This window comes from Zootoca vivipara, chromosome 3, assembly GCF_965207765.1.
Source record: "Zootoca vivipara chromosome 3, rZooViv2.hap1.1, whole genome shotgun sequence".
In the NCBI taxonomy this organism is placed as follows: domain Eukaryota; kingdom Metazoa; phylum Chordata; class Lepidosauria; order Squamata; family Lacertidae; genus Zootoca; species Zootoca vivipara.
The window spans coordinates 93,755,979-93,768,763 of NC_142586.1; the positions used below are offsets into that span (position 1 = coordinate 93,755,979).

Here is a 12,785-nt window from a genome sequence, read left to right on the forward strand (position 1 = left end):
ACCTGATTGGTGGTCTGGTCAAGTTGTGCGTTAATTCTAGTTACTTCGTTTCTACTCTTGTTCAGAGCTGTATCTTTTTCTGTCGACTCCATTTTTATATGTTCCAGCTGCAGCTTAGTTTCCTGAAGTTTAGCCATGGTTGATTTCAAATCCTGTGTTTGAATCTGCAGATTACGTTCCAGTTCTTGAATTCTGGATCTTAACTCTGTATATACACAAAAGTGTGAATAATATAGTGTTGCTTCATATACCTTGGACAGAGTTCGCTTGCTTTTCTACAGGGAGATATCAAAATCACCTCTGCATGGGAGTTTGTAAAAGGCATTGTTAGCTTAGCTTTGTAAACACATCTGCCATGAAACCCTCTTAAAAATCATAGTCATACCTCGGTTTAAGTACACTTCGGTGTGAGTACTTTCAGTTTAAGTACTCCGCGGACCTGTCTGGAACAGATTAATCCACTTTCCATTACTTTCAATGGGAAAGTTCGCTTCAGGTTAAGTACACTTCAGGTTAAGTATGGACTTCCAGAACCAATTACACCCATACTTCAGGTTAAGTACGCTTCAGGTTGAGTACTCTGCGGACCCGTCTGGAATGGATTAATCCACTTTCCATTACTTTCAATGGGAAAGTTCGCTTCAGGTTAAGTACGCTTCAGGTTAAGTACAGACTTCTGGAACCAATTGTGTACTTAAACCGAGGTACCACTGTACTTAAATTCTGGCATAATATACCTATGAGTGATTGGGAACGATTATGGAAAAAAAGTTATTAGATTCACTCTATGTTATAATTTAAGAGAAAATATAATGAAAATGCAATACAGGTGATGCTTAACCCCGGTCAAATTGGCAAAGATATATAAAAATAATACGAATATGTGTTGGAGGTGTAAAGAAGGAATAGGCACATTTATGCACATGTGGTGGGAGTGCAAGAAAATAAGAGAATTTTGGGAGGGTATTTACAATGAAATTTTAAAAAAATGTTTAAATTCTCCATTAACAAAAAAACCTGAGGCTCTTTTACTTGGTATTATGCCACGAGAAATTTAAAAAAACTGCCCGACCCATATTTATGTACGCGACCACTGCAGCTAGGATCCCAATAGCCGAAAATTGGAAAAACCAATAATATTCCCATGAAAATTGAGTGGTTAGTAAAAATGATAGAGTATTCACAGCTTGCAAATTAGCTGGGAGATCAAGAGGAAACACCATACAAAGAGTCAATAAAGATTGGTCAATATTTAAAGATCTCAAAATTTATATAGAAAATACAAATCCCTGACAGATGTATAAATAAATCTAATAAATAGACAAGAGAAGTTAGACAAGAGAAAAGATGTAATTATTACAAAATAAAAACAAAATAAGCAGTATGAAATGTGCACAGATTTAATGAGTGACAAAATTACACAATGAGACTGGTTGGAAGTCAATAATCACAGTATGTTCGCATCTTGGTTGGTAGGTAGGTAGAAGGGGTGGTGAAGGGGAGGTATGTGTTGTATGTTTTGTATTTAATATATGTAACAAAAAGTATACAGTGGGACCTCGGCGTACGAATTTAATCCGTTCCGAATGCACACTCGTAGGTCGCAAATTTCGTAAGTCGAGTTTCCCATAGGAAAAGCGGTTTCCCATAGGAATGCATTGGAAACGAAAAAATTCATAAGTCGAGGAAACCACATCTAAGAACTCGTAAGTCGAGGAAACCGCATCTAGCCGCAAACGGGTTTTCCATTCGGATGTCGGAAAAACGTAAGCGCGCGGCCACTTTTTCCGCTCGTAACTCGAAAACGTTGGATGTTGAATAGCTTGTAAGTCGAGGTCTCACTGTATATTGTTTTGTAACGTATTGATATTTATAATAAAATGGGAAAAATCATACTTAAATTATTTTGAGTTCTCTAGATAGAATAAATAATAATAATAATAATAATAATAATAATAATAATAATGTTTGCAGGATACCTTTTAATGTCCTGATCTTCTGCAAGCATGTAACTCAGGGATGCAGAACCTGTAGACCCCCAGATATAGTTGGACTCCAATGCGCATCATATCCAACTTGTGGTTGGGCTAATGGAATCCCAACATCTGGAGAGCAACAGGTTCTCCATCGCTCATGCAAGCATTTGCAATCTGGAATGAGCACTACTATACCACTGTAGAGGGCCAGCATTGCAAGCTCATCAGTTGCATTGTGTTGCAGGAAGCTAACTAACTGCAAAGTTCAAGAATGAGTTCAAGTTTGTTACGATATTTGCGTGATACCTTGGTTCTGGATTTTCATCTTGTCAATGAATGAAGAGTCCTTGCAACTGTCTGAGACACTGCTGGTAAACTCTTTCTTTGCCGATCTCCGGTCTTCGTGACTAGGAGTTGTCCCAGATTCCCAAGGAAAATGTGATGGCGTTGACCTGCTGCTTACAGGAGTTTCTTGACTACTGGATAAAGGCTGGCTTGGCGTTTTCTCTTGTTGCCATGAGAACACAGACGAGGAAGCCTGTTGCCGGGCAATTTCTCTGCGACTTATAGTACTTTCGGGATGCGGAGGGATTGTTTTCTTTTAAAAACAAAAGAAGAGAGGGGGGAAATGTTTACATAATTGAACTGGCCTCAATACAGAAGATTCTTCAGAGAAAAAGAATTGACTACTGAGAGCTGGAACAAACAACAGAGGTCACTCTCTAGCATACTGTTCTTTATGAGGAGAATCAAAACCCCTAACCATTCATCATTCTTCAACCTGTATGACAGTTTTGTAATCTGAAAGTCAACTGTGGGCTGCTTCCCATATTTTGTTTAGCTTTCTTTTGGTTGAGAAACTCCACCTTTCCCATTCTGAAACAATTCTTTGTGTTAACAGCATTCTATGCCTTGTTTCATACCATTATCTGACACTTCACGCTCTTCAGTTCAGCTTCCAACCTCCTCCTTTCTTCTGTTTCTTTGTTGTATTTTACTTGAAGCTCCTCAAACTTTGAATCTGTTTGTGCAAAATATAAACATCTCAATAAGTTTACGAAGCAAATGTTATACGTCTGTGTGTGTCCTTATAAAAAAAACAAAGATACTGAAGTGCAATGTTTCTCAACATGGCATACTAGCAAAGCATGCCATTCTGATTTAAGGAGCATCCTTTACAATACATAATGGCTCTGTCTGCATACAGAGGCAAGCTGAAGTACTTGGATTAAGAAACCAGAGCGTGCAAAAAGCACTCCACCTTCTCTCCACAGCATTGCAAGAGCTTCCTGACAACTAGAAGAATGGCATCTTGTAAACCAGAAGTTCGGAATGTGTGGCCCTCCAAATATTGCTGGACTACAATTCCTATCATCCCTGACCTTTGATCATTCTGGCTAGGACTGATGGAAGGTAGAGCTGAACAATTTCTAGAAGGCCGCAGGTTCGCAATCCCTAGGGCAAACAAACCAGGTGGTACCTCTAGTTACGAACTTAATTCATTCCGGTACCTCTAGTTATGAACTTAATCCGTTCTTAACCTGAAACTGTTCTTAACTAGAGGTGTGCTTTCGCTAATGGGGCCTCTTGCTGCCAGTGCGCCGCCGGCACACGATTTCCATTCTCGTCCTGGGGCAAAGTTCTCAACTTGAGGTAACTCTTCCAGGTTAGTAGAGTTTGTAACCTGAGGCGTTTGTAACCTGAGGCGTTTGTAACTCAGGGTACCACTGTATAGAGGACAGACTAGTGTTATGTCTGAACCTGGGGTTGTGGTTTGTTTTTTTGTAAGGAACCAACCACGAGTTAAGGCTGGCTAACAAGTATGGTTTGTTAGGGTGAAACAAACTTTTGTCCCAAGTACAGGCATAAGGCTAAGCTGTCCTCTTCTGGCTTGTTCATCCACTCACACCAGAGGAGGAACAAATCAGGAGCAACTGTTTATATGCACCAGCACAATATGGTGTAATAAGCAAAGAGCCCTGGCTTACTAATTTTATGTTTGTTGAATTGTGTTTAGGAAAAAGAGTAACAAAGAACATTGGTATCCAAGTGTCGCACATTTAACGATTGCATTATGCATGCAAAAGTGAGGAAGGATAGTTGGAAACGAGGAAAGACAGAAATATTTAACAGCAAAAAGCAGTTGTTAAGCTGGACATAATGTTAAGGAAACAAGGAAATTATAGAGAAAAGCTGGAGTCTGGAGGCCGGTTGGGCAATACATAAAAAGAGCATTCAAAACATAAGAAACTGGGATACAATATATTATACTGTATGTTGATATGAAGAAACTAAAGATCAAATGTAAGTTTTAAGCATTATTTGTTACATTAATAAGGTCGATTTTGTTCATGTGGCATTTTGATAAAATCCTCAATATTACTGTAAATGGCTTCTTGATTTTCCAGGAAGTTTGAAAATGCTTATATGCAAAATTACATATATGATTAATAATAAAGTGTTTGCTTTTTTAGAACCTCAGTTTACCATTACATGAGAACACAGTCACTGTCTGGGCAATTTGCCCTCAAGATGAACAGGACACAATTAATATATAATATGAATGACAGTTGGTCATGTGGGCAGGATTGCATCACTGTTAACTTTTAAAAACATATGGGTACAAAAAAAATCTAGAAATTCTATCCATAAAGTTCTTAAGATAAAAACAAAGCATACCATTGTGACCTGGTGTTGAAGGAGCACCGAAGTTCTTCTGTGGTGTACCATTGAAAGATATATCTGCAGCAGCAAAGGTTTTCTGGCTTCTTTCTAGTTCGTATTTGTATCTATTTTTTAATAATAAAAAAATAAAGGCATAGAAAATTACCTTAATAATAAGCAATGTCAGTTTGGATTCAGACTAAATTAGCTGAACTTAGGTCACATTAAAATGGTTGGGACAAGTTAGCCATGATTTCATTGTGATCCAAGCTCAAATAAGTTCCTTAGCAATCCATTGCAAACTCACTTAGAAGCAAGTTAGGTAAAGGTAAAGGGACCCCTGACCATTAGGTCCAGTCGTGACCGACTCTGGGGTTGCGGCGCTCATCTCGTGTTATTGGCCGAGGGAGCTGGCGTACAGCTTCCAGGTCATGTGGCCAGCATGACAAAGCCGCTTCTGGTGAACCAGAGCAGCACACTGAAACGCCGTTTACCTTCCCGCTGTAACGGTTCCTATTTATCTACTTGTATTTTGACATGCTCTCGAACTGCTAGGTTGGCAGGAGCTGGAACCGAGCAACAGGAGCTCACCCCGTCGCAGGGATGCGAACCGCCGACCTTCTGATCAGCAAGCCCTAGGCTCTGTGGTTTAACCCACAGCGCCACCTGCTTGCATCTAATAAAGCAAAGATGGCTAACCCCTGGTTGGGAGGAGCTCGGCTCGTAAGACCTCACCTTTTAAGTTCTTGTTCAAGCCTTTCAATTTGTTTCTTGCTTGAGAGGAGTTGTCCTTCTTGAACGCTGACTTGTGATTCTTTCACCTGAAGTTCATGAGAAAGTTTCTGCCTGGTTTTCTCCAGGCTGTCACAGAGTTCCATCAAGTTCTGGTTTTCTCTCTTCAGCATCGCTCCTTCATTTTTTTCATTTTCCACCTAATCGGAAGAGTACACAGCCACACCCAGTATGACTTGATGTAGGCTGCTTATTTTAAAGTTATGTTTTATTATCACATTTTTGTATTGCAGTAGATTGTTATAAGGTGTACATTCTTTGTTTTTTCAGCTTGTAAACCGTCTTGAGTATTGTAAGTTAGAAAGACAGACGATAGACAAATTAAAAGTGATGGTGATGATGACGACGACGACTTTCACTGCTGTTCTGTGACAAACCACGTTAATCAGTTCTGGAGAAGAGTTAATATTTTTCTCCAGACTGTTTTTCAATGGGATATCAACATAACATTGGAGTGGAATATGAAAAGTCTAATCTAAGTGTTAAACCAAAGCTACCCAGTGTGGTGTCCTTGTACATAAATTATAGTGTTGTCGTTTTTAAGTTGCCCCCAAGGATAATGTATGACATTCATGGTGGTTCTGGCCACAGTGGCTCTTCCCCTCTCAGCTTATAGTATAGTCATGAAACTGGTCAAACAGTAAAAACTTGCTAGAAGCAGAAATGCTACATATTTCCAGTATGTGCCTTTTTAATTGAAGCAATGAAAAAATTATGAGAATATACTAGCAATATCAGACTGTCCCCTAAATTGGTACTATATTTATATCTATATAGTTATACTACCTTCTGCTTCTGTTTTTGCAAAGCAGCCTCCAGAGACTCCAGCTGAAACTGCCTTTGCTGTCGCTCTTTTTTAAGCTTCTCAAGTTGACTTTCAAGTTCTTGAATCTTGTGAAGGGCTTTTGTGGAAAGGCCTTCCTTCCACTCTTCCACAGCCCAGCTCATCTCGTCAGATTCCGACGCCGTAAGGAACAGGAGGCTTCACAAAGGGGGGTGGGGGAGAAGAAGAATGACCTTAAAGGCATTGCCCTTTTGAGTGTCCACAAATATTTCTCTGCTAGCCTTTGCCCTCTAAATGTTTCGGACTACAACTCCTATCAGCCCCAAGTGTTGGAAGGGCACCAGGTTGGAAAAGGCTGGTCCATATGATTGAAATAAAGGATAGATTTTGTGTCTATGAGTCTTATTCCTCAGTTATGTGCTAATTTAGAAAGTGGGTGTAAGTCATTATAGGTCAGGCATCCCCAAACTGCGGCCCTCCAGATGTTTTGGCCTACAACTCCCATGATCCCTAGCTAACAGGACCAGTGGTCGGGGAAGATGGGAACTGTAGTCCAAAACATCTGGAGGGCTGAAGTTTGGGGATGCCTGTTATAGGTGGAAGGAATTTTTTATGTATAGAATTGTTTTCTTTTATGTATGTTATTTGTTTTTTGTTATACTGGATATATATATATATATATATATATATATATATATATATATATGAAAGTGGGCTGGTGACATGGGGCAGGGGTTTTGCTTGTTCACTACAGAGCCGAAGGCTGAGGTGAAAGGTGGTGTTTGGGTTGAGCCCTCAGTTACTATTACTAATGTATATGCCGCTTAACGTCAAAGCCGATTTTTAAGTGGTTCATACAAATAAAAACCAAGTACGCAAACATTTTAAAGTCATGCTGCAATCCTAACCTTCAGATGGGCCATGTGGGGAAGATCAGGATGTGGTTGTATGTTTTATTTTTTCATTTGCTAATTGTTGTTGTTCTTTTCTTTTTATTTTATTTTCTATCTCACTTTTTCCTTTGTTTTTTCTTTCTTTTGTATTTCTTCTCCCTTTGTCTGGGGCCTTTATTAAGGTCCATAGATTGCATACTCACTGGGGTAGTAGATGGTTTATGAAGGACCCTGAGTGAGAGACAGGGAAAGGTTAGTCTCCCAGGGTGAGAGACTGGGCAAAGAAAGGAAAGATCCCAGCTGAGAGCTGGGAAGAACTATTGTCCTCTGTGGGTGGGCCATGAATTTTAAGAGAGCACTCTATACTTTACTTATTCATAGAATCATAGAATCATAGAGTTGGAAGAGACCACAAAAGCCATCCAGTCCAACCCCCTTCCAAGCAGGAAACACCATCAAAGCATTCTTGACATATGCCTGTCAAGCCTCTGCTTAAAGACCTCCAAAGAAGGAGACTCCACCACACTCCTTGGCAGCAAATTCCACTGTTGAACAGCTCTTACTGTCAGGAAGTTCTTCCTAATGTTTAGGTGGAATCTTCTTTCTTGTAGTTTGAATCCATTGCTCCGTGTCTGCTTCTCTGGGGCAGCAGAAAACAACCTTTCTCCCTCCTCTATATGACATCCTTTTATATATTTGAACATTGCTATCATATCACCCCTTAACCTTCTCTTCTCCAGGCTAAACATACCCAGCTCCCTAAGCCGTTCCTCATAAGGCATTGTTTCCAGGCCTTTGACCATTTTGGTTGCCCTCCTCTGGACACGTTCCAGCTTGTCTGTATCCTTCTTGAACTGTGGTGCCCAGAACTGGACACAGTGCTCCAGGTGAGGTCTGACCAGAGCAGAATACAGTGGTACTATTACTTCCCTCGATCTAGATGCTATACTCCTATTGATGCAGCCCAGAATTGCATTGGCTTTTTTAGCTGCTGCATCACACTGTTGACTCATATTCCATTTGCATTTTCTGTAGTTGCAGTTTTATTATAGGAAACTCTTAATAAAATCTTTTGTTTTTTAATGATGTGGTATATCTCTCCAGCTGAAGAGGCCTCAAGCAGGCATGGATGACCTACCCTGGCATATCTACTGAAAGTTCTGCTGCCCCTCTGATTAGGAGGACAAAAGAGGGGTGTTGTCAAGGCAGGGAGTGAGCGTGTTGGGGGGAAGCGGAGGGATAAATAAAGTTGTGCTGCACCCAAACTCCCTTAATTTCACTGGCCCCATTCACAGAGCTCAGTATAATTCACACCACCAAAAAATGCAGGGATAATTAATACTCATCACCAAGGAATTGACAGAAGGGCAGAAAATTAAAGTTTACACTGCTCCTCACATCCCCAATCCCCTGGCCAGGACCAGCTAAGATGCAGCTTAACTTGCAAAGGAGACGGTGACTGAGACAGTCCTAGGTAAGTCGATCGCCATCATATTTTGGCTGATCCACTATGCAGGCACTATGTTTTTATGATCTTATATTGTTTTGATTATATATGTCACTGTATCTTTTTTGGTATTATGTTTAATATTTATTAGAATTATATCCTGCCGTTCATTCCAGCACCATTCGCCACATGAGGGACTCAACACACTGTAAAAAAGAAGCTGATGAATTGTTCTAAGAACCCGGACCTCCGGCAGAGCACAATTGAAAGCCCTTACCGGCTAGTAAAATGACAGAGACCAGACCAGAATTCTAGTGAAAAGCAAGGCGGCTAGTTAAGCCTGGTCTTTATTAAAAAGCTGTTGCAATAGGGTTCTCCCCACACACACATAGGAAGGGGGGGGGAAGAGACCCAGAGCAAAGTTTGTGCAAGCTCTTATATAGAAATTTTAAATTCCTGCCCTGAAGTCCAAGATTGCCCCCAGAAACCTCATAGATATACCATGTTTCTCCAAAAATAAGCCATAGTGATAGGCAGTTTAACCTTGTAGGTTAAACTGTACCATACTTAATATAAAAAATAAGACATCCCCTGAAAATAAGCCACCATGTGTGTGTTTTTGAGTAAAAATAAATATAAATTTTCTCCTGCCTGGCAGGTTACCTGTGAAGGGTCATTTGACTGAATTACCTGGAGAGCCTGGCCAGTCTTTTGTAATGATAAATACTTAGTTCCTGAGCCAGGTCACAGGTTCATATCTTAAATGTGCCCTTAAGACAGGATTTGTGAGGAAAGAGAGAATGGAGAGGTTTCCCACTTTGACCTTGCAGAGAAATATTTGAGGTCAATTTGTTCAGTACTTTTTTCTGTGAGGTTTCAGACATGTGGTTTATATATACAGTTATGAACATTTATCTTTTATATATACAGTATATCATCTTAAAATTCTTACAACACTTCTTTTGCTCTGAATAAGGCAGCATGACCCACCAACCGATGGTTCCTTTGACAACTTCTAAAAGGGGATTTGACCAATTCATGGGAGATCAGCCTATCAATGGCTTCTAGTAGACATGTTGTCTACATGGTTCACCCAGGATCAGGGACAGTATGACTCTCAACACCAAACATATAGGTTCCCTTTCCACCAGATCTCACAAGCCTGCATGAATTTCCTGGTAAACCTATGGCAACCATCCAAGTAGAAGGCAGAACAGATAATTTTTTACCCTTAATGTAAAAATATATAATGAAGGCGCCAGGCAGACCTCCCTGGGGAGAGCATTCCACAGATGGAGAGCCACTACAGAGAAGGCCTGTTCTTGTGTTGCCACCCTCCGAACCTCTCATGGATGCACATGAAGAAGGGCCTCAGATGATGAATGCAGAGAGAGGTGGACCTTGAGGTATTGCGGTCCTGAGCCATTTAAGGCTTATAGGTCAAAACCAGCACTTTGAATTGGACCCAAAAGCTAGTTTTATGTTCCTGGAATAAAGAAGTGGCTTCTGATATGTAAAGAGCACTTACAAAAACCAAAACAAGTCCTGCAAAATGCAACATTCGGAACCCTCCAAAAACTCTGTTTCCCAGACAGGTGGAGAGGTGCAGGGAGCAGTTTTCCATGCCTTCGAAATTTTCATTAATTTTAGATTTTACACCTACCTAGAAGCCGGAATTAAGATTGCCGGAAGAAATATCAAAAACCTCAGATATGCAGATGACACAACCTTGATAGCAGAAAGTGAGGAGGAATTAAAGAACCTTTTAATGAGGGTGAAAGAGGAGAGCGCAAAATATGGTCTGAAGCTCAACATCAAAAAAACCAAGATCATGGCCACTGGTCCCATCACCTCCTGGCAAATAGAAGGGGAAGAAATGGAGGCAGTGAGAGATTTTACTTTCTTGGGCTCCTTGATCACTGCAGATGGTGACAGCAGTCACGAAATTAAAAGACGCCTGCTTCTTGGGAGAAAAGCAATGACAAACCTAGACAGCATCTTAAAAAGCAGAGATATCACCTTGCCAATAAGGTCCATATAGTTAAAGCTATGGTTTTCCCGTAGTGATGTATGGAAGTGAGAGCTGGACCATAAAGAAGGCTGATCGCCAAAGAATTGATGCTTTTGAATTATGGTGCTGGAGGAGACTCTTGAGAGTCCCAGGGACTGCAAGAAGATCGAACCTATCCATTCTTAAGGAAATCAGCCCTGAGTGCTCACTGGAAGGACAGGTCGTGAAGCTGAGGCTCCAATACTTTGGCCACCTCATGAGAAGAGAAGAATCCTTGGAAAAGACCCTGATGTTGGGAAAGATTGAGGACACAAGGAGAAGGGGACGACAGAGGACGAGATGGTTGGGCAGTGTTCTCGAAGCTACAAACACGAGTTTGACCAAACTGCGGGAGGCAGTGCAAGACAGGAGTGCCTGGTGTGCTATGGTCCATGGGGTCACGAAGAGTCGGACACGACTAAACAACAACAGAAGTAAGGCTGCAATTCTATTCCCCCGCTTACTTGAGAGGAAGCACCACTGGATGCAACGAGAGTTTCTTATGAGCAGACATGTTATTGAAGTGCATGGTTAAGTCTTCCCTGCAACCCTCTCTCTTTCTTTTTAGAAATCTATTGAAGAACGGTAGTGCAAACCTATGCACTTCTACGGGGGTGTAAGCCCTATGGAACTTCATGAGGCTTAAACTTCTGAACATCACATCAAATACATAAATATTTATTTATCTAATTCGACACATACATGCATACACACGATACATAAACTATACTGTGCATAATATAAAAATAGTAATGCAAGGCATATATCCTGCTCTGAGTCCATCCCACGGAAAGATCAGCTCTCCTACCTTCTTTTCCAGCTGCAACACCCAGGATCTCGCCTTAGTTTCTCATTTAGCACCTACAGAGGATTCAAACCTGCCACCATCTCCCCGACGCAGGCGGTTAGCGGAGGACAAGCCGGGAACGCCTATTGGCCAGCCCCGAACGTCAATCTCTTTCCTGCTTTCTTCAGTTGAGCCAATAAGAAATCACCGGCTGGTGTGACGACACCTCGCTTCTGAGTGGCGAGTTTGGGCTTCCCCTTCAAACCTCATTGGCTGGGAGGGCAGAAAATAAAGGCGGGAGGCGATGTTGCGCTTTCTTTTTAGCCAACAGCGGACGCGCCTAGAGTTCCTTTCAGAGTCTTGTCGCAAAAGACAACAAAGGAGTTTTTGTGAAGCGTCGTGGGTTCCCGCCAGACCTTGTGGACTACAACTCCCATCAGCCCCTGCGAGCATGGGGAATAGTCAGGAGTAATGGGAGTTGTAGTCCACAACATGGGGCGTGGGGAAATACTGTGTGAGCCACCACTGCAATAAAGACTAACCAGTTTATCATGGCATGAAGTCTCGTGGATTAGAGACAGTAATCACAAAAAAGGCTGTGCGGAATCCGGAACTTTATGCCTGAACAGATCTGCTATGCCCAGTCCTTACTGCTGAAGAGACCAGCAGTGGAGACTGATGGGCACAGGGAACCCAGGTTTTTTTCGTGATGTGTCACCCAGACGGATTTGTTTTCTTTATTTAATTCAAGGTGATGTGCATGGCTCTCCCACTCCGCTCCCAACATGTTATCCTCACAGCTTGTTTAGGCTGAAAGATAATGGCTGGCCCAAAGGGAGCTTCATATCTGAACAGGAAAATAAGTGGAAACATCTAGATAAGAAATGAATAAATATAGAGGCAAATGGGAAGGTGATGGGCTCAGTTCAGTTACATGTAATTAAGTCTGGTTTCGGCATAGGATGAAGATATTGTGGATTTGTTTCTTCTAATAAACATGCATAGGATTGAAATAGTAAGTCCCTATTTAAAACTGTGCTTGTCACGGGATTGTTAAAGTTGAAGAAATAAGTGCTTTGAAAAGGGGAGAATGCTGTTGGTATAGGTCCTTCTTATGGGCTTCATATAAGCCATCTGGTTGGCCACTGCAAGAGCAGGGTGGTGGAATAGACGGGGCACGTATATATTTGATAGCAACTGTTCTCAGGTAATTCCACTTAAAATTAAGTCCAGGATGTATGCAATTATAAAGAAGTTGACTATTCCGTAACTGATAATGTGCTCCTTTCATTTATGAGCTTTGCCTGTTTTTAAAAAAATACAAAGATCAGACTACCTTATCTGTTCTTGCCACTAGGTGATTCCCTTTTCCACAGGAAAAGGCAAAACAGT

The 12,785-nt window shown here is 41.2% G+C and overlaps 1 protein-coding gene across 1 annotated transcript in view; it reads right to left on the bottom strand.

Moving 5' to 3' along the window:
• The window catches only part of CENPF (centromere protein F), a 37,035-nt gene extending 25,491 nt beyond the window's left edge, over positions 1-11,544 (bottom strand). The window contains exons 1-7 of the mRNA XM_035111322.3: positions 11,415-11,544; positions 6,219-6,414; positions 5,376-5,572; positions 4,656-4,765; positions 2,900-2,997; positions 2,283-2,574; positions 3-205 (exon numbers count right to left, since the gene is read on the bottom strand). Of these exons, the coding sequence (XP_034967213.3) occupies positions 3-205; positions 2,283-2,574; positions 2,900-2,997; positions 4,656-4,765; positions 5,376-5,572; positions 6,219-6,380 (1,062 nt within the window). The 5' untranslated portion in view covers positions 6,381-6,414; positions 11,415-11,544. The remainder of the gene's footprint in view (positions 1-2; positions 206-2,282; positions 2,575-2,899; positions 2,998-4,655; positions 4,766-5,375; positions 5,573-6,218; positions 6,415-11,414) is intronic.
• Between the last annotated feature and the right edge of the window lie 1,241 nt (positions 11,545-12,785).